Source organism: Molossus molossus, unplaced genomic scaffold (genome assembly GCF_014108415.1).
Source record: "Molossus molossus isolate mMolMol1 unplaced genomic scaffold, mMolMol1.p scaffold_m16_p_7, whole genome shotgun sequence".
In the NCBI taxonomy this organism is placed as follows: Eukaryota; Metazoa; Chordata; class Mammalia; order Chiroptera; family Molossidae; genus Molossus; species Molossus molossus.
The window spans coordinates 91,939,667-91,961,575 of NW_023425401.1; the positions used below are offsets into that span (position 1 = coordinate 91,939,667).

The following is a 21,909-nucleotide window of genomic DNA, read 5'->3' on the forward strand; positions in this document are numbered from 1 at the left end:
TTGGTCACATCTGACTGTGATGGTCAATACATTATTTAATACATCCCGAAATTTTGTTCACATTGGAGTATAATTTCTTCCTGAAATGGACTTGAACAGTGGTCAGTCAGCTGGGTTCTTTGCCCCTGACCTAGCCACCCAGGATTTAGGCTCTTTCTTCCTCTGGCTCAGGAATGAGGAACACGGTCACTCTGAGAGGGGGAATGGCTTGTTGATCCAGCAGCGCTGCTCATCGGGGTTCTGTTCCTCCCAGCTGGCACCCTCACAAAGCCAGCCTCTGGGTAAGAAACCACCTACTTCTACTGCTCCTTCAGTTTGACCTCCTACGGGACATAGGCCTGCAGAAGTAACCAGCCAGCCATAGCAGAACACACAGAGGCACCTACAACTCCTTCCATAACCAGAAAAGGCTACTGCAGACACACCAGGGCGTATGGAGGCCCACATCACGTAAAGCGTGGGGAGGGTGGATTTTAAATAAACAGCCCTTACAACTCTTTGGCGAGTGGGTTGCAGGAGGAGTAAGGGAAGGTTGATAGGCAGGGAGGGTGTTTCCTCTTAGCAGTGGAAGGAGCTTCCAACAGCCTTCCTTCCTCACTTTCTGCCTGGCTCACTACCCTTAGCTGGAGACTGTCAGGGCATAAACCAGCCAGCAAAGCACTCTGGAGGAAAGGGAGGCTCCTCCACATTTCCCTTTCCTGCAGGCTTGCCTGGTTTTTCATGATGTCATCCATTCATCATTGTGAGCTGATTGGCGGTCCCAGGCCTTGGCCAGCTGCCCAAGGCCAGAAGGGCAGAGAGAAATCCCAGGACAAATGTGCAGCAAGCCCCTGAGCATGTGCGGAAATGTTATCATCAGTTCCACCTAGAAAAACTTGGTGGAAATCGAAAACAGTAAAAGTCACAAGATCCTATCCAACTTTCTCTTCCCTGAATGCCTGGGAAGAATTCAGGGGCCTCTTGCCTGTGGATGGAGAACCAAACCCTGGAGTGGGCCTGGGTGTGGAGGAGGGACTGCTCTGCCAGATGGTTCATTCTCCAGAATTCAACCTGTTTCCTGACTCCGTGGTGTTTGAAAGCAACTTTGTCCAGGTACTCTGGAGTCTCTCAGAATGGCACTCCTTGATTCTTCTAAACCTGTCCCCAACATGTGACCAGGAGAGTTTGTCCCTGGAACTGCAGTGGAGAGAGAGCTGAGGAAGGAGAAGTCAGTGGGCCCGGGATGCAAGGCCACCCTCACTTGACCCTGACTTTGCAGAGCTCCAGACAGGGCTTCTGCTGCAGACAGTTGTCATCGCGGGGAGAGAGGCCAGGTGTGCTCTGCTCTGAGTGGAGGAGTTTGTATCTGAACCCCCAAATTTATTTTCTCCTCCAGGAAGCTCAAAGCAGGTGGTCAAAGAGGCAGGGAATGATACAAGGTGCCCTTTGAGGGTTTGGAACAGAAATGCCAACTGATGAGAGAACAGAAGCTGGGCCCCCGAGAGACCTGGGCTCAGCGTGCAGTCCACTGCTTTCTCGTCAGGAGGCATCACTGTGCAAGTGACCGGCACACCCCGAATCCCAGCATCCTCTCATGTAAAAGGGGTCAGACTGACACGAAGATTGTATGCAGACACAGGAGGCAAAGGCACTCGGTGCATTTTTGTTTCCCTGCTGGGCTCTCTTCACAGAACTTGGGCGTTGCAAGGGCCCTTACACAGCAGGGAAGGTGCAGATCGCAGGCCCCTCAAAGGAGGGCGGGAGGGCGCTTTTCAAAGAAAAGCCAGAAAACAGTCTAGGGAGGATTCACAAAAATGCGACAATGCCAGGGAACTCCTGGGTTATAGTTCTTGTGGGCAGTTGCTAACAACAGTAGGCAGTGTAAATACTGTTACAGTTGTTTTGCCAATACAGGTTTAAAACAGTGGTTCTCACCTCAAATGATTTTCCTTCCAAAACCAAGAGACATTTGGCAGTGTCTGGAGACATTTTTTTAAAAATATTTTTTCTTCATTGATTTTAGAGGGAGAGGGAGAGAGAGATAGAAACATCAATGAGAGAGAACATCGATTGGTCACCTACTGCGCGCCCCTCCCCTCCCCGGGGATCTGGCCCACAACCTGGGCATGTGCCCTGACCGAGAATCGAATTGGTGACCTTCTGGTGCGTGGGTTGATGCTCAACCACTGAGCCACACCAGCTGGGCTGGAGACATTTTTTATTGTCAAAACTTGGGCAGGGTGGAGGGCAGTGTTACTGGCATCTAGTGGGTAGAGGCCAAGGAGGCTGCTAAACACACTACAGTGAACAGGACAGTCCCCTCACCAAACAATTATCCTGCCCACAATGTGAATATCGCCGAAACTGAGAAGCTTTCAGCTGAGACATACTGCTGCTTCTGTCAAGTGCTCAGGCTGTGTCCGTGGGGCTGTTTTGCAGGTCAAAAAGGGCAAGAACTGGATTGACATCTACAAAGCCTCCTACACCATGGCCCTGGGGGTGACCTCCTCTGTGCCCTGCCTGCCCCTTCCCAACATCCTCCTCATGGCCCGTGTCAAATGGCACCGCGGACAAAGCCAAACATGGAACAGACCATCTACATCCCCAAATATCATCCTGAAGAGGTAAGCAACACCCATGGGAATGAAGGACAAGCTGGGGGAGGGGTGGACCCAGAGCCAATGCTGCTTTGAGACTAAACTAAGGTGAGAGAAAGCAGAGAAGTCAGCAGCGACATTAATTTTTTTTATGCTCACTCGAGGACATTTTTCCATTTTTGTTCAGATAGAGTGGGAGGGAGAGAGAGGAAGAGAGAGAGAGGGGGAAACATCGACGTGAAAGGGACATATGGACTGGTTGCCTCCCACACGACCCCGACCAGGGCTGGGGATGAACAGCTACCGAGTTACATGGCCTTGGCCGGAATCAAACCCGTGACCCATTGGTCCGCGGGCTGACGCTCCAACCGCTGAGCCAAGCCAGCCAGGGCAACGTTAATATTTTCAGACAACAATAACCTAAGACAGTGGGCACACTGGAAGTGTCTCCGCCAGGCGGGGCAAAGGGAGGCGTTGTGTGGACAGGAACGAGGGGCCAATCTACATGCTCATTTTTCCTCTCACTGCACTGACCCCAATGGATTCTTAGGAAATCTTTCTGCCAAGGGACAAAGACGCAGTGAGATCCAGCAGATGGAGCGCAGGTTGGGAGCTGCAGGTTCTGGTCCTTGGCATGCAACTAAAGAGACTCATATAGTGTTGGAGTCATAAGTTACTTGCTACATCTCAGTTTTCCTACCAGTAAAATAAGTGAAACTAAGTCATTAGAACTGTAACATATACTCACATCCTGCTTGTCTAGGATGAAACAGCTCTTTTTAATGTTTGAGCCCTTCAAGTAATTTGTAAGATATTCAAGAATCTCTGGATATTCTCAGAGATGCAGGTAAACCTTCATTCTCCATGTTGCCTCAGTGATAAACATCTCCATTATGTTCTGGTGTACCTATAGCAAGTACAGCCCAGCCCCAGCTGACTACTATTTGACCCAAAGTCAGCTTCCTGAACCTTACTAGCTCCTTTGGGAAGAGTAGTTGAGACAATAGGGACAGTGGGGCCAGCTTTGTGGCAGAGGAGGGTAACTCCCTTTGTGCTATCAAGAAGGAAATTTAAAAAAAAACCTATGACCCCAGTTACCTTACTCCTAGGCTGTCTCTCTCAAGCAGGATCCTGGGACACCAGCATGAAAATCATGGCAGGAAGGGTGGAGGTTAAAATGCAGATTCCAGAGACACACCTCAGACCTACTGAATCTGAGGGGTATCTTCAGATGTCTGCATTTTAAACAAGCTCTCCAGGTGAATATGATCTCTCTAAAGTTTGAGCCCTATTCTACTAAGCACTCTCCTACCCCCAAAAGCCTCAGTCCTGAAGGAGACACTCCTCATTTTAATGAAGACAGGGTTGGATCAGAAACAGTGGGGTTGTCAATGTGTGTCTTCCTCATGCCTTCAGGATTCTCCCGTTGAAGTTCGTGGAGCTTCAAGTCTGTGACCAGCTTCAACGCATCCTGCGGTTGAGGACAGTCACAGAGAAGATTTACTATCTAAGACTCCACTCTGACCATCCTGAGACTGTCTTCCACTTCTGGATCCGACTAGTTCAAATTCTTCAGAAGGGCCTGTCCATCACCACTAAAGACCCCAGGATTCCTGTCACTCACTGTCTGGTACCCAAGAACAGCTGCAGCCCCTCAGGACACTCTAAGGTAAGTGAGTGAGTGCCACCTCAGCCACAGCCAGCGCTGAGGGGTAGAGCTTAGGTGAGCTGGTATGTGAGTGAGCACCCTGTGAAGGCAATCCCTGCCTTTAATTGAAGTACAGTGTACAACCAACTGTGAGATTCACCCATTGTAAGTGTCCAGTTCAACACTTTCAATAAATGTGTAGGGTTGTGCAACCATCACCCCAATCCAGTTTTGGAATATTTCCATCACCCTAGAAAATCCCCTTGTGCCCATTTGCAGTCATTTCCTGTTCCTATTTCCTGCCCTAGGCAGCCATCGATCTGTTGTCAGTTTCTATAAATTTATATTTGTTAGACATTTCATATAAACAAAATCCCACAATATATAGTCTTTTGTGTCTGACTTCTTTCACTCAGCATAATTTTTTCAGGTTCTGCATATCATAGCATAGAGCCAACTCTGTGGCAGAGTCACAGACTATCAGTAATTCATTCTTTTAAAAAGTTTTTTTCCTTTTTATTAATTTTTAGAGAGAGAGGAAGGGAGAGGGAGAGATAGAAACATTAATTGTCCGCCTCCTACATGCCCCCCACTTGGCCCACAACCTGGGCACGTGCCCTGACTAGAAATCGAACCGGTGACCTCTTGGTGCATGGGTTGGTGCTCAACCAGTGAGCCACACTGGCCAGACAATAATTCATTCTTTTTTAAAAAATTTGATTTTAGAGAGAGGAAAAAAGGGAGGGAGGGAAAGACAGAGAGAGTGAGAGAAAAACATGGATTCATTGCATGCGCCTCGACCAGAGATCGAACCCATAACCTGGGTGTGGGCCCTGACTAGGAATCGAACCCACTACTTTTTGGTGTAGGAGACAATGCTCCAACCAACTGAGCCACACTGGCCAGGGCAAATTCATTCCTTTTAATTGCTAAATAGTATTTCATTGCATAGATATGCCACATTTTGTTTATCCATTCACTAGTCGATGGACATTTGGGTTGTTTCCAGTTTGGGGCTATTATGAATAATGCTTCTATAAACATTTGTGTACACGTTTTTCTGTAGACATAGTTTTCATTTGTCATGGGTAGATTCCAAGGAATGAAATTTCTGACTCATATGTTAAGTTTACCTTTAAATTAAAAAAAACTGGCAAACTGTTCTCCAGAGTGGCTGTTCCATCTTACATTCCTACCAGCAATGCATGAGGGTTTCCGTTTCTCCACATTCTCACCAACACTGGTATTGTCTATCTTTTTTGTTAAAGACATTCTAGTGGAAATATAATGGTTTTACTTTGGATTTCCTCAGTGGCTAATGATGTTGAGTAACTTTTCATGGGCTTATTAATCATTTCTATATCTTCTTTGGTGCAATGTCTATTCAAGTATTTTTTTAATTTTACTTTTTTTATTTAAATTTTATTTTATTTTTAATTTTATTTTTGTTACAGAATTTTCTCCTTTTTTACCCCATTGACACCCTCCTCCCCACCCCCTACCCCGTCCCTGGCTTTGTTGTCCATGTCCATTGGTTATGCATACATGCATATAAGTTCTGTGGTTTATCTCTTCCCTCCCCCCACCACCCCATCTTCTGAGGGTTGTCAGTCTGTACCCTACTCTTTTTTTTTTTAAGTCTCACATTTATTACTGAACCAACCTAGTACTGCAGAAAAAAACAAATCAACAGAGAAAAATCGTTGTTCCACTAATTTCTCAATTAAAATTCTTTTTCTTTTTATCCTCACTCAAAGACATTTTTCCAGTTTTTGTTCAGCTAGAGTGGGAGGGAGAGAGAGAGAGAAACATCGATGTGAAAGGGACACATCGAGTGGCTGCCACCCGCACGACCCTACCAGGGCCGGGGACAAACCGCAACTGAGGTACATGCCCTTAGCGGGAACCGAACCTGGGTCTCTCTGGACCACAGGCTGACGCTCTAACCTCTGAGCCAAACTGGCCAGGGCTCAATTAAAATTCTTAACTGTCCGGCCCAGGCCAGTTTGGCTCAGCGGTTAGAGCATAGGCCTGCAAACCAGAGTCCTGGCTTTGGTTCCTGCTAAGGGCACGTACCTCGGTTGCAGTTTGTCTCCGGCTAGGGTTGGGGTCATGTGGGTGGCAACCAGTCAATGTGTCTCTCTCAATGTGTCTCAATGTTTCTTTCTCTCTCTTCCTCCCTCTCTCCCTCCTGCTCTATCTGAAGATAAATGCAAAAAAAATGTCCTCAGGTGAGGATAAAAAATAAATAAATAAAAAAAATTAAAATGCTTAACTGTCCCGACAGTAGTGATCTTTTCAGTCATTTAAAGGTATAAGCAACCTGGAGACAGCATAAATATGTGAGCCATCTCTCATGTGTGATTCCTTTTAGACCAAGTGTGGTTCTTTTTTTTTTTTCTTTGGTATGTGCCCCTAGCGGGAACCGAAGTCCGGACTCTCTGGTCCGCAGGCCAACGCTCCAACCGCGGAGCCAAACTGGCCAGGGCTGGTTCTTCTCCAATGTCTCTTCTTGGAGTTGTACCTGAGACCAGTTTTCATCCATACCCACTGGGGAATGGGTCAATTCTGCTTTTGTTTTTTTGGCCAGGAACCTCTTGATCCTGAAAGTCTTGTGAGAAGACATGGTGAAGAAGAATCAACTGCACCCACCACTATGGCAGAGAAGGAGCTCAAGTCTTCTTTGGTGAAATATCTATTCAAGTCTTTTGCTAAAAAGAAAACAACCCATTTCTTAATTTAGTTTTGTCTTCTTGAGTTGCTACAATTCTTTATATACTCTAGATACAAGTCCTTTATTCGATATATGATTTGCAAATATTTTCTCCCAGTGTGTGAATTGTTTTTTTATTGGTGTCCTTTGATGAAGTGCCATTTATCAACTTTTTTCTTTTATGGATTAGACTTTAGTGTTGTAGCTAAAACTTCTTTGTTCAACCTAAAGTCACAAGTATTTTATCCTATGTTTTCTTCTACAAGTTTTATATTTAGCTTTTACGTTTAAGTTTATGATCCACTTTGCATTACTATTTGTGTATGATGTGAGGTAAGGGTCTAAGTATTTATTGTTTTCGCATGTGGATGTACAATTTTCCCAGAACAATTTGTTGAAAAAATTATCCAGTTCTCCATTGAATTGTCTTGGCACTTTTGTCAAAAACCAATTGACAGTAAATGTAAGGATTTATTTCTGGATTCTCAATGCTGTTTCATTGATCTGTGCCAGTACCACAATGTCTTGATTAATGTAGCTTTATAGTGAGTTTAAAATTGGGTGTTGTAAATCTTCCAATTTAGTTCTTTTTCAAATTAGTTTAGCTATTCTACATCCTTTGCTTTTCCATATAAATTTTAGAATTAGCTTATCAATTTCTACAAAATAGACTGCTGGGATTTTGACAAGGATGTGTTGATTTTATACATCAATTAGAAGAGAATTACCATCTTGACAATACTGAGTCTTCAAATACATGAATATAGAATGTCTTTCCATTTATTTGAATCTTCTTTAATTTATCCTAGCAATGTTTTTATAGCTTTCAGTATACAAGTTCTACATTTCTTTTGTTAAATTTATTCCTAAGTATTTAATGTTGTTGATAGTATTTTGACTGGAACTGTGTTTTCTTAATTTTATGTTTGCATCATTTATTGATAGTATATAGAAATACAATTGATTTTTGTATATCAGTCTTGTTCATTAGATATAGTATTTTTTATGGTTCCTGGAAATTTTCTGCATGCATACATACATACATACATATCATCTGCAAATGGAAGACAATTTTACTTCATATCCAATTCACATTTGTTTGTTTATTGCCTATTGCCTTAGCTAGAACTTTCAGTATAGTGTTTAATAGAAGTGGTAAGAGCAGACATGCTTGTGTCCAATCTTAGAGGAAAAACATTCAGGCTCTCATTAAGTATGATGGTAACTGGGAGTTTTTGTAGATTCCCTTCATCAGGTTGAGGGAATTCCCTTTTATTCCTTGTTTATTGAGATTTTTTTTAAAAATCATAAATGGGTATCAAATTTTTTCAAATGTTTTTTCTGCATCTATTGAGATGGTCATGTGGTTTGCCCTTTATTTTATTAGTATAGTATATTGCATTAACTGATTTTTATATGTCAGATCAACCTTTGTTCCTGTAATAAATCCCACTTGGTCATGGTGTGTATGTATAACCCCTTTTATATGTTATACGATTCAGTTTGCTAGCATTTTGTTAAGGATCTCACATCTATGTTCATTGGAAAAGTTTTCTTGCAATATCCTGACTTTGGTATTAGGGTAATACTAGGCTCATTGAATGATTTGGGAAGTGTTTCCTCCTGCTCTGTTTTTGAGTTTATGAAGAATTGGTATTATTGTTCCTTTGAGTATTTAATAGCATTTACCAGTGAAGCCATCTGGACCTTTTTGCCCCAGGCTTTGCAGTGTAATGTAAGACTGACTCGAGCTACAACATAAACTTCATGAATGCAGGGATTTTTATCTGTCTTCTTCACCGTTCTATCCCCAGTGCCTGGCACACAGTTGACATTCAATAAAGAGTGAATGAATGAATGAATGAATATGAGTAGCTTGCACTTCTGGAACACCTTCGGGGTATCACAGGCAACAGGAATAAAGCGATTTTAGCCAGGTGTAAAAAGCAGCTCAATATAAGGTTTTTCTTAGAGAAGTTCATTTTTTAAACATTCATTACATTCCTACAATAAATATTTGATTTCCCTACATTTAAATATAAAACCAAGTAGCATAAGCTTTATTAAAGTTTATACGAATAGACTATTTGATGACATATTGAGGTATATTAATAAGAATAGGTTATCTACTAAATTATGTCTAAAGTATTCAATGATAATAGTATCTTTTGGGTACCAAAGGATATTTATAAAAATACAGGGGGTAAAAGCAGATATGGCCTGAGAATTGCCTCTCTGAGCCCCTGACATGGCCACCCAATGAAACAGTTGAGTTCCATCACTTTAGGGTCTGGACCATGATATTAGGAATATACAGAGACTCTCAGGTCTTAACCATCTGGCTTTGCTTTTTTTCTCCATCTAGTTAGTACAGACGAAACCCCAAGCCTCCCAGCCCAGCGAGAGCCTCATGCAGTTGATGGCCAAGGCGGAGAGTGAGGCCCTCTCTCAGATTTTTGCTGACTTGCACCAGCACAACCGGTTCAGGTATATGACTGAAATCAGGCCAGCCTGACATGCCTTCGTGCAGCCCAGATGGCCTGGGCTATGAGATGCAAAAACCAAGTAACTTGGTTAATGAGCACAGGGAGGGGCATGAATTACTGCTACTCAGTATCCAGCATTACCCCTGACTCCCGGCAACCTTTTCCCAGTTCTCTTTGCCTTACAGTATTCTCTTTCTCCACATAGCAAGCATAGTAGGCTTGACTACAGAGGAGGAATTTTATAAAAAATGAAAAGTGCCCTGGCCAGGTGGCTCAGTTGGTTGGAGCATCATGCTGTATACCAAAAAGTTGCAGGTTTGATCCCTGGTCAGGGTACATACAAGAGGCAACCGATAGATGTTTCTCACATCGATGTTTCTCTCTCTCCCTCCCCCTCCCTCTCTCCCTCCCTTCTACCCTCTCTCCCTCCCTCTCTCTCTCTCTCTTTTTTTAATCCTCACCTGAAGATATTTTTCCATATTTTGTTCAGATAGAGTGGGAGGGAGAGAGAGAGAGAGAAACATCGATGTGAAAGGAACACATCGAGTGGTTGCCACCCACACTACCCAACCAGGGCCGGGGACAAACTGCAACCAAGGTACATGCCCTTAGCGGGAACAGAACCCAGGTCTCTCTGGACTGCAGGCCGATGCTCTAATCACTGAGGCAAACCGGCCAGGGCTCTCTTTTAAAAATCAATAAATATAACCTCAAGTAAGGAATTTTAAAAAGAAAAGAAAGAAAAGTAACTCTCTAATAAAAATAAGTTAGTAACACAGGTGGAAAAGTAAAACCTAATTTCTAATCCAGTTCCTAGTCCTAGAGAGAAATAAATAAAATGTTTAATCAGTTTTTTCTTTTTTGATTTTAGAGAGAGAGAAAGGGAGAGGGAGAGAGAGATAGAAACACTGATGAGAGGGAACATCGATTGGCCGCCTCCTGCATGCCCCCCACTGGGGATCAGGCCCACAACCTGGACATGTGCCCTGACCAGGAATTGAACCCGTGACCTCTTGGTGCATGGGTCGGTGCTCAACCACTGAGCCACACTGGCCGGAACAAAATATTGTTTAAAAGACTGTCTACTCCTTGGGTTTCTTAACCTACTCACCTGGCCTCTGGTTGGACTTTATAGAGCCACTGTGGTCATTTTCTCAATGTATAGTCTATTCTGGAAAGCTCCATTGTATAGGACCTATTTTCCCCATGCCACTGGGCACTATGACCACAGAGCAAAGATTAAGTGGGACCAGGGTCCTAGTGAACTTGATTTGTGGTTGTTGTTTTTTTTTAAAAAGGGGGAGAGCAGAAATAAATTGCAAATATCACCAGAAGAGAAAAATGAAGTATTGAAGAAGAGATTTTTGTCACCACAGGGACCAGCAGTTCAGAGAAAGAACAACAAAAAAAGTTTTCTTTCGAAATGCTGTTAGTAAGCTGAAAACCAATAGTCAGAGAAGACAATCTCGCAGAGTGGGTAAGAGCTCAGGCACAGAGCTAGGACCAAGTCACTGCTCTGACTGTGAGCCCGCGGGCACCTTGCTTCACTCTCCTGGGCCTCAGTTTTCAGGTCTGTACAGTGGAAATTATGATAGTTCCAACCTCATCCAGATATTGTCAGAATAAATGAGCTCAAAAGCATGAAGTGCTTGGCACATTCCTCAACAGATTTAAGTAAACTTTCAGTAAATATTAACTTGTATTATTAAGTCTGCCTTGGGCTTGAAGTAGAAAAGTACTAATACAAGAAAAAAACTGGTTAGTTGACCACTGTTAAAGAATTTTTACCAGGGTCATCACTCTGCATATCATATCGAAATCTGTAATTAAGAAATTTCTGGATCCAGTGTCACCCCAATAAATTCAACAAAAAGGAAAAAAAGAAATTTCCGGATGTCATACTGCTGAACTGGGGAGTGCTGGACTCTAATAGAACAAGATACGTTGAAGTAACTTTTTGTCTCAAAATGTTTTTAAAAAATTTAATTTTTAAGATTACTATTTGAAGGACGGCTTCTGTTTATATTCATTGGCCACAATTCAGTCACATAACCACACCCAGCTGCAAGGGAGGCTGGGAAATACATTCTCTGTTCTGCACGTGCCCAGCACAGAATTAGATGCTTGCCCCCAGCAAGAGGGGAAGAAGAAATGCTGGAAGCTGTCTGTTATAGACAGCTTTGAATATTTCCAGAAGGCCAGAGGAGACTAAAACTGGAAGGAAAAAATGGGCACTAGCCAGATAAAGAGTGGAAAACATTGTGCAGGTTAAGGGAACAAACAAATGGAAGACTGATGCTTCCCCCTGAGGAAAAAGCTTGGTGAGTTTAGCAAAAGGGAAGGAAGCCCAGCGTGGGAAGAGGGGTGGTAACAGAAGGACATTAGTAAAAGTGGGCAGAGACTGAGCCAGCAGGACCTGGGAAGCCATGCAAATGAATTTAGACTTTAAGTGTAATGAAAGCCTTAGCACCATTTTTAACTAGGAGGTGACATGATCCAATTTACATGTTGAAAAGGTCATGCTGGCTGTTGCAGTGACAGTTGATATGAAGAGAGGGAGAGTAGGTGTGGAGAGACCAGCCAGGAAACTATGGCAACCCAATCTGGGCTGTCACATACAAAACAGATCAGAACGATGTAAGAAGCAGGGAAAAGTTCATTTTTGCTCTACTGTGATCTCAATAATTGCTTCGTACAGATATTTAGTTTCTTCTCTTTAATTACCCAGAACAAAGCCCTGACTTTTCTCCTCATTCAGGCAGGCTCTAGTCTGTTTGCAATTATATCCATTTTTGCATGTTGGCAACAATATGCAATTTACAGCAAAAAAAAAAAAAATGGCTGTGACATTGGACGAAACAGATGGAGCAGTACCCACTCCTCCTCAGCAAAATCAGGTTCTGTTCCCCATCACCCCATCCCCCTTCCCTAGTTTTTCTTCTGGTATCTTTTTTGTTTGTTTGTTTTAATATATTTTAATTGATTTCAGAAAGAGGAAGGGAGAGGGAGAGAGAGAAACATAGATCATCTGTCTCCTGCACGCCCCCTACTGGGGATCAAGCCCACAACTGGGACATGCGCCCTGACCAGGAATGGAACTGGTGACCTCCTGGTGCATGGGACAATGCTCAACTGCCTGAGCCACACTGGCCAGACTCTTCTGGTATTTTAATATGTATCGCACCCACTCAATAGAGCCACAGCTGGCCTTTTTCAGACTTATATTTGCCTCTAAAGCTTTTGTGTCAGGAAAATATAACTAGAAACAAGATTTGAAATGAGAATTTTATGCTCTATTTTTTTTTTTCTTTTTGCCCTTCATTTCCTTGATTCTGAAATGGTTGGCGTTCCAGGAGTAGCAGAAAGACCAAGACCAAAAAGGACAGCTCAGGTAAACAGAGGGTACAGGGCACCTGTATCTCAGAGAACCTTTGGCTCTGCAGATGTATGAAGGAGATCGCCTCCAGCTCCTGATCCCAACTTACCTAACTGTCAGAATGTCCTGTCATACCTTAATTTGAGTTCCCCTAGGCTCTTTGGCCTCCATGGTCAATTTGGCACCAAATCCTACCAATTCCTTTCTTTGAAATGTTTCCTAAACTGACAGAACCTACCCTAGTCCATCTTATCACCTCTTGTCTGGACTACTGCAGCAGTCTTCTCGCTCGTTCATTCATTTGCTCATTCAGAAACATGCACTGAGCACTTGGTAAATGCCAAGCATCGTCGAAGGCTTTGGAGTCCCACTGAGAAAGACAGTACCACCTTCAAAGGGTTTATAATTTGGTGGAGTCAGATGGGTAAATCCCCAAATTACAAAACCTCATCTTCCAGGCAGCACTCCTCCCAGGAAGCTGTCCCAGGGGCCTAGGGTCTGAGCCAAGTCACAGAGGATGAGGACCAGTGGGCCAGCTGAAGCAGACAAGTCGGGGCCTTCTGGGAAGAGACATTCTAAAAGAGCATGACACTTTCTGGAAAAAGCAGCTAATTCCCGGTTTATTTCCAGGTTCTGGTTTACCCCAAATGCACTCATTTTGGCATGCATGATTACATTAACTTCCTCTCTCTTACCCATCTCTCCTGGTCACTTTCTCCTCGGTTAGGTGCCCTCTGCCTCATCTTCTTCTGCAGCCCAGATCTGCTCTCGCTGCACGTGGGCTATCCCTCCCCGTGCCTTAGTCATCCCTCCTCTGCTCCCTACCCCCGAGGCTCCTCTCTAAACCCTCCCTATCCTTCCAGGTACCCTCACACCTTTCTGCCCAGATGAATCTTTCCTTGGTCATAACCTCTCGTACATTGTTCCCTAATTGTTTTATAAGTTTCAGTCTTGTTTCTTCAACCAGTACTAATTTTCTTTCATGCCTCTAAATTATCCACAGGCTGGGAACACAATAGGAGCTCAGTAAATACCCATGCACCACACCACTAATAAATTATTCCTCCAAATTGGCTCAGGAAGCAGCTGGAATTTCAAGTTATATTTAGAATATTAGAGGAGTGTGTAGGTCCCAGGGGAGCTCGGCCAACTTTCATTCAACCCAGGGATTACAAACCCAACTGTCTGTACGCGGTACAAATGGGTCAAGAGTCTCCATGCCACGGATCTAAGACTGACTTTCTCTCAGCTCTATTATAAGTAAAACAGCAGCTGGGCTGACACTTGGTTTCAGCATTGAGGGGACAATAGCGAGTGTTAGGGACAGTGGCAATGAGAAAGTGAAATTTTCTGTTAAGCCTTCAATTCTTCGTTTCTATGCTGTAACAGGCCTGGTGTTGCCAGATACTCTGATTTTTCAAGAGAAGCCAAAAGTCTAGATTTTCATGCGACATACCTCCCGCCCATAAAAAAAAAAAAAAATTAAAGCACAATATCAGCCGATACCTAGTGAGCAAACAAAACCTGTCTACAGGCCAAACTCAGCCCGGAGGCGCCAGTTCCCAGCTGCCGTTCTAAATGGCGAGTGGAGCCGACGCTGGCCCACATGTTCTCCCCTGGGACTGCTTTCACGATGGTGATTCGTTTCTGTTTTTGCACATACATTCGGACACACACACACACACACACACACACACACACCATACCCTATGAGGTTAGGGCTGAGGAAAACAGAAATAGAGAATATTTCGAATATATTCTGGGACTTCAGAGACCAGCTAGAATTTCAGTCATAGGATATCTGGTGTCACAGAACTACCACCACCAAGGTGTCCCTAGGCTGATTTAAATGAATCATCCTGGGATGTCCTGAGAACCTTCTCTTTCCTTGGAGCTGAAGATACCCCCGTTTTCTCTTTTGAACAAGTAGTGTATCCTTTCAGTTGGAAGGGCAGTCACACCTCAGCCTCTTGGAGCTTTTGGAGAGAGAGAGAGAGAGAGAGAGAGAGAGAGAGAGAGAGAGAGAGATTGATTATGAAAAACCAGTATCCCAAAGCTTATGTGTAGCTAAACCTTTCAAACCCCTATGAGCAGGTGATGTGACCTACTGAAGTGCTTCCCAAATCTGAATGTGCAGACTGGAGACCTTGTTAAATGCAGAATCTGATTCAGTGGCTCTGAGTGAACCTGAAACTGTGCATTTCTTTGAAAAAACTTTTTTTTATTACATTTTGCATCCAACACCACTTTGTACCAGTTTCAGGTGCCTAGCACAGTGAATAGAGATGTTCACATAGGTTACAAACTGTTCCCTTAAACTGCACATTTCTAACATGCTCCCTGATAATGCCAAAGCTGCTGGGCTGCGAGCCATCTGAATAGCTGAAGCCAAGTGGACCAAGAACAGGATCTGGCTTAAGGCCATCTGGGTGCAAGCCATTGCTAGTTCAGCTGGTTGAATCTCCTGGGTAAATTCACTCAGTTAACTTCTCCAAGCCACATTGGTTCCCTCCTTTTACTGACATTGCCTTGTTCACACAATATAGTGGTAAAATCATGGGCTCCGGAGTCGGGCTGCCTGGTTTTGAATCCTGGCTCTGCCTCCTCATTATGTGACCATAGGTAAGTAACTTAACCTCGCTGGACCTCAGATTCCTCATCCATAAAATGGGACTATGGCAGCGCTGACCTCTCAGCGTCTTTGCAAGGATTAAACGAGCATTAATGCACATAATTGTTTGGAATAGTGCCTGACCCATAGAAAGCACCCCACAAATGGCTATACTCTGTGAATGAATTAGTAAAGTATAAATGCATTCTCTTTTTAACCTAGAGAAAAATATTTCCAGTGAAGACAGCATCCCTTGCACCCGCGACCTCAGTTGGAGGGACTCCTTCACCTACGGGGAGTGGGAGAGAGAGAACCCCTCTGGGCCACAGCCCCTCTCACTCCTCAGCACTCTGGCCGCCTCCACGAGGCCACAGCTGGCCCTGTTCATAGGTATGGTGCTGGGATTGGTCAGGCTGCCTCCATGGAGTCAATGGAGTTTGACCTCAGACATGGGTTCTGAGCCTAGGGTCCTGCGGGTACTTCCTGGAGGATATGGGGTGGGAGTTGGGGGTGCCAGCCACAACCACCTCAGCCTTTTCCCCCCTGCCCTGTTCTTTTTTACCTCCAACTGTGCTGAGTGAAACCCTGAGTGGGGCACCTCAGGAGCCCCCAGCGGCCCTTGGGAATTCCTACAAAGTGGCTCTGAGAGGGTAGAGACTAGGATGACACTTGTTGCTAGAGCTGCTTTCTCTCCACTGGGTGGAGCCAGGAGGGCTGCCTGCAGAGTTTCCATGGGCTCTTCTTTTGAGGAGGTGGGGAGCTGGCTCTCTCTGTTCCTTCCAGAGCTCTTGGGGAGCCCCAACTGTCTGCTGAACAAAATGAGAAGGAGCTGGGCCAGGAGGGTGGGGTGAGGTAGGGGGCAAACTTTCCTGGGCCCAGCCCTTATCTTTCCATGCACCAAGGCCCATCCATCCATCCATCCATCCATCCATCCATCCATCCATCCATATTTTCATTGAACAAACATTCACTAACTGCTTCCTGTATGCTTCTATCTAACCAGAGATAGAGTGGTTTCTGTTTTCTAAAGTAAAATATTATTAATAAACCACTAACTCTCATAAGATACCTGTTATTAATAGTTGACAATTTAAAAAATTAACACAACTATCTATGTGCCCACAGAAGAGTTTTTTAAGCAAGTTATATCTTACTGAATATTATTCTCTCTTTAACAGGAAATTCTATTTGAGTCACCCTTTCACACTGGGGAAAATCTAAGCAGCCCTCGCCTACACCACTCTGCAGAATTCAACTTTCTGAGGGTCTCTGTCAGGATGGAGAGAAGGAGAAAGCTGCAACTAAGGAAAAACTAGACTCATCGCATGCTGGTAACATAGCCTTTGCTTGGAGATCCATTTGGGAGCATGGCTTCCAGATGAGAAGCATTATTCCAGCACGTAACTCTGTGGTCTCACCACCACACCTCACCTCCTCCCCACCACCAGGTGGGCACACGAAGACATGCTCTCTGAAAGGCCAAGACAGAGGGAATGAAGGAAGGGAGGGGAAGCAGGACCAGAGGAGAGGTGGAAGAGAACAAAATGGACGTGAAGAGGAAGGTGGAGGGAGGAAGTCAGAGAAGATACAGATGAGTGGTAAGAGAAAAGATAGGGAGAGACTTGGAAGAGAAGCTGAAGAGAACAAGAGAAGAAATACACCTCTGAGAGATGCCTCACTAAGCTTCTATTTATCTAATTTAAAAATTGAAAGAAAGGCCATATACCAAAAAGAAATGTATTTTCTTCTCTGCTCAGACTATTCTGGACAAGTAGTATAAGGAACCAGATGAATTCTAGCCAAGGACCTCTATATTTCCCTTTTTTCCAGTTTTTCTTTTCTTTTTTTACTTTTATTTTATTTTATTTTATTTCATCACCATTTATCCCCCTATACCCTCTTCCACTTTTACTCATACCCCAGTTTTTCTTGCTAGTCCCTCTTTTCTGATTCAAGCTTTGGACCTTCTTCCTTAGCCCATCCACTAACTTGGACTTGCTAGCCTGGCCCTGGTGTTCCAAACAGAAGTTTGGGTTTGAGACTACACAAAAGATTCCTGCAGGAGGTCATCAAAGTGTGTAAGATGGGGAAATTTCTCTTCTGTGTTCAAATTTGCTAACTTTGCTAATGCCTCAGCCCCACAAACACAGCCTCAATTTATTTTGCATATGACACCCCCTTGAAATGTCAACACACCTTGTTAGTACTTATTAAATTATCAATTCCAAAGAGAGGACATACAGGTTCAAAGCACAGGTAAAATCAGAAGTTAATAAATTATAGACCAAGAGAGTCACACTATTAAGTGTTTGTCAGATGGCCCATGGACTGGCCTCATTTTTTTTTTTTTTTTATCCTCATCCGAGGACATTTTTCCATTTTTTGTTCAGATAGAGTGGGAGGGAAAGAGAGGAAGAGAGGGAGGGAAACATCGACGTGAAAGGGACACATCGAGTGGCTGCCACCCACACGACCCAACCAGGGCCTGGGGACAAACCGCAACCAAGGTACATGCCCTTAGCGGGAACCAAACCCGGGTCTCTCTGGACCGCAGGCCGACGCTCTAACCGCTGAGCCAAATTGGCCAGGGCTGGACCAGCCTCTTTAAATGTGCAGTATTTCACATTCAATAAAAATCAGACTATGAGTATTTCAGAAAGGCTGCCCAATCTTCCAATTGGAAAGTGTTTTTGGAGATCTTGCTTTGATTTACGATTTTTAGGAGAGTCTTTAAAAAAAGTTTGAAGTGGTTTTCAGACTGAAATTGTTGGAGGGCTAAAAAGTAAGCTCCTTAGATAACTGTCACTCTTTCCAAGGATGAGTTAGGTTCTAATTCTTGGTAATTTCGATATTCACATAGATGATTCTTCCCATTGTCACTGTTCCTTGAACTGCTGCCCAATGGTCCCATCCTCCATCCTCCTCAGCCACTGACTCCCCTGACTTTACCCTAGAGTTTGTTGATAATCCATTATTCCCATCTTCCAGTTATACCACCTCCTACCTTTCCCCCCGAGTCCGATACCCTTCAACACCACCAATCCTACAATCTATTGCTCCTTCTGGGTTTTCACTGTCCCTCATTTTCCTCATTTCCTCATTCCCTTCCCCTCCAGCCTAGATGCCATGATAAATCATCATTATCATTATTTTTAATCTTCACCCGAGGATATTTTTCCATTTATCATCAGATAGAGTGGGTGGGAGGGAGGGAGGGAAAGAGAAGAAGGAGAGAGAGAGAAACATCAATGTGAGAGAGACACATTGACAGGTTGCCTTCCGCACGACCCGACCCTGGGAACAAACCACAACCAAGGTACGTGCCCCTGACCAGAACCAAACCTGTGACTCACTGGTCCCAGGCCGATGCTCTAACTGCTGAGCCAAACCGGCCAGGGCCGATAAATCATTATTATTATTATCACTTTCTTGCATGCACCCTCAACACTTTGCGTGTCTCCAACTTTATTCACGTGGCTAAGTCCCACTGTCCACCAGCTCTGTGCCTGCACCACACCTCTAAACTTGCTTGAAGAGAACCACATAACACACTAATCAGCCTTACCTCAAAGTCATAATCACAAACATCAAGAATGTCCTTGATGTTGCCTGGAGATCATACTGTGTTTCCCTCATTTGTCTTCTCTGCTGAATGGCTATTTCACACCTTCTGTCTCCTCAAATCCCCAGAGCCCCATGATGACCCAGCTTCCCATTACACTGAGAACACAGTAGCAATTAGAAGACAACTTCAAGTGTCCTGGCTGAGTGGTTCAGTTGGTTGGAGTGTCATCTGTACACTAAAACTTTGCAGGGTCAATCCATGGTAAGGGTGCAGCATGCAGGAGGCAGCTGATTGCTGTTTCCCTCACATTGATGTTTCTGTCTCACACACACTCTCCCATCCTCTGACTCTAAAAATTATTAAAAACATCCTCAGGTGAGGATTTAAGAAAAACAACTCCAAGTTCTCACTATCATGTCTACCATTTACCTAGAAACAGACCCACAGCCCTAGTTTCCTTGTTGCTATGGAAGAACTGTCTCTGCTCTAAGCCAAGTCTAACTCTTCCGCTTTGGTACTAGATCTCGTCACATCTCACCTAATCAAGGACATTGCTCTAGCAACTCTCCCTCTTTTTTTTGTTTGTTTGTTAATCCTCACCCGAGGATACTTTTTCATTGATTTTTAGATAGAGTAGAAGGGAGGGAGGGAGGGAGGGAGGGAGGGAGGGAGAAACATTGATGTGAGAGAGACACAGCAATTGGTTGCCTCCCACATGACCCCCATCAGGGCCAGGGATCAAACCTGCAACCCAACTACATGCCTTTGACTGGGAATCAAACACGAGACCCCTTGGTCCATGGGCCAGCGCTCTATGAACTGAGCCAAACTGGCCAGTGCAACTCTCCCTTCTTTTTCCTATACCATCGATTTGATCCTTGCTCCTAGATCCTTCCCACTAGCAATAAACAAGCTGGTATTTCTTTGAAATATACTGTTATTTCTTTCATTTAAAAACAAAATAAGCCCTGGCCAGTTTGGCTCAGCAGTTGGAGCCTGTGGACCACAAAGTCCCAGGTTCGGTTCCCACTAGGGGCACATACAAAAAAAAAAACCAAAAACACCCTTTGTCCATTTGCCCTGGCCGGTTTGGCTCAGCGATTAGAGCATCGGCCTGTGGTCTGGAGAGACCCGGGTTCGGTTCCCGCTAAGGGCACGTGCCTCGGTTGCAGTTTGTCCCCGGCCCTGGTTGGTCGTGCGGGTGGCAGCCACTTGATGTGTCCCTTTCACATTGATGTCTCTCTCTCTCCCTCTCTCTCCCTCTCTCTCCCTTCCACTCTATCTGAACAAAATATGGAAAAATGTCTTTGGTTGAGGATAAAAAAACAAAACAAAACTTGTCTTGGCTTCTGTGCTCCATTTTTCTCTACCTCTACAGTAAACTCTCTGAAAGGGTTTCCAATTTCTTGCTTCCCATTCTCTCTTGAACCTTTCCAGTAGGTTTTTGCACCCACTACCCCACCAAACCTGACCCCCACATTGCTAGAATTTCATATTCATTTCTTCTTGTTGGATGACTAAACCGGATGATGGTAGAGATGGTAAGCCAGCATTTACTCAGCCTGCCTGCTAAGCCTCGGAGCTGACAAATTCTCAGCTGGTGGATCAGCTGCTTTTGTCTCCTTGACATCTTGTGGTTTAGGGTTTTCTGGGCATCTGCGTTGGTAATTGAAGTTGCAGCAGTACCAATATTGAGGTGGCTGCTGACCTTGGGTCTCATCTCCTTGATTTTCCTTGTTTTCTTTATCGTTCTCCTCTCTAGGTTGTCATCGGCGAGGAGGGCTCCATGGAACGTGGTCTGTAGCTCTGATACATATTTGTCTCACTGGTCTACCTTTCTGTCTTACACCCTGGTTGTCAGCACCCTCTATCACTTCTCCCTGCACAGGAGGGCTAGAGTACTGTGGTCGATGTCCCTAGGGTCTCCACAGGTAGAAGGGTGGGAACCGTCGCCTGAGATAGGGCCAGTGCTGCTGGGCCTGGCCTTCAGAAGCACTGTCTGATCCCTCATTCTTTCCCTCATTCTTTCCCTCATTCTCACTCTTCTGATAATCCTGCTGGTAACTGTGTGGAAGACCCCGTGGCTTGGAGAGGGTCTACAGTGGTTACAGTCTACTGCTCATGTATTTTCTGCCTTGCACTGGAATTCCACCAGGGCCTGTAGCATTTGCTGCCTCCACACCCTTTTCTCTTTCAACAACATCCAACTCCATAGCCTCTCCATTTCCTACACTGGAAGGTACGTCCTGGGGTTCTTCTTCTTTATGGAAGTCTGGTGTGCAAATACATCTTCCTTGGTGTCATTCCTGTTAATGAAACCATGCCAGTTTCTTACATCGAACCGTTTTACTGTTCTCTAAACTTTCATTGTGATGACCTTGTCCCTGCTGGCAGGTACTGCTGACTGTGAAGCCACCTAATCCACCACTCCCTGTGCCGCTGTCTGTGGTGCCCAGCTTGGTGTTGGCAGCACTGAGGGTGGGGGTGGCAGGTGGCTGTTGGGTCTCGGCCTCTCTGGCTTCCATGATGGTGACTGGGGTCAGCTGTGGTAGCTGAGGGGTGTGATGGTAATTAGGCTGCTCAGAGCTCCCACTACTGGTTAAACTCCTGGGTATTTCTTTTTAGATGTTCTGCTATTTATAAGTAACATGTCTTGAACTCAACTCATATTTCCCTCATTACTCATCTTGCTCATCCTCCCAGTTTCTTATTATTAAAACTTTAAATTTTTTTCCTGGATGGTCAGGCTCAGTTGGTTGAGCATCCTTCCAAGGACTAAAAGATTGCCAGTTCAATATCCAGTCAAGGGACATACCCAGGTTCCAGGTTCGAGGCGCATATGAGCCAACCAATTGATGTTTCTCTCGCATCGATGTTTCTCCCCTCCTCTCTCTAAAATCAATAAAAACATAGCTTTTAAAAAACTTTACTTTG

The 21,909-nt window shown here is 44.5% G+C and overlaps 1 protein-coding gene and 1 pseudogene across 1 annotated transcript; one reads left to right on the forward strand and one right to left on the reverse strand.

Moving 5' to 3' along the window:
* The first annotated feature begins 795 nt into the window (after positions 1-795).
* Positions 796-16,755, forward strand: FAM71F1 (family with sequence similarity 71 member F1). Its single transcript, XM_036247318.1, has 7 exons — positions 796-1,092; positions 2,419-2,603; positions 3,993-4,245; positions 9,303-9,424; positions 12,777-12,814; positions 15,633-15,800; positions 16,589-16,755. Exons 1-7 carry the CDS (start codon positions 847-849, stop codon positions 16,600-16,602), a joined length of 1,026 nt encoding a protein of 341 aa, XP_036103211.1. The 5' UTR covers positions 796-846; the 3' UTR covers positions 16,603-16,755.
* Positions 16,756-20,528: 3,773 nt separating this feature from the next.
* On the reverse strand, positions 20,529-21,500 carry LOC118619694 (annotated as a pseudogene).
* Positions 21,501-21,909: the final 409 nt, after the last annotated feature.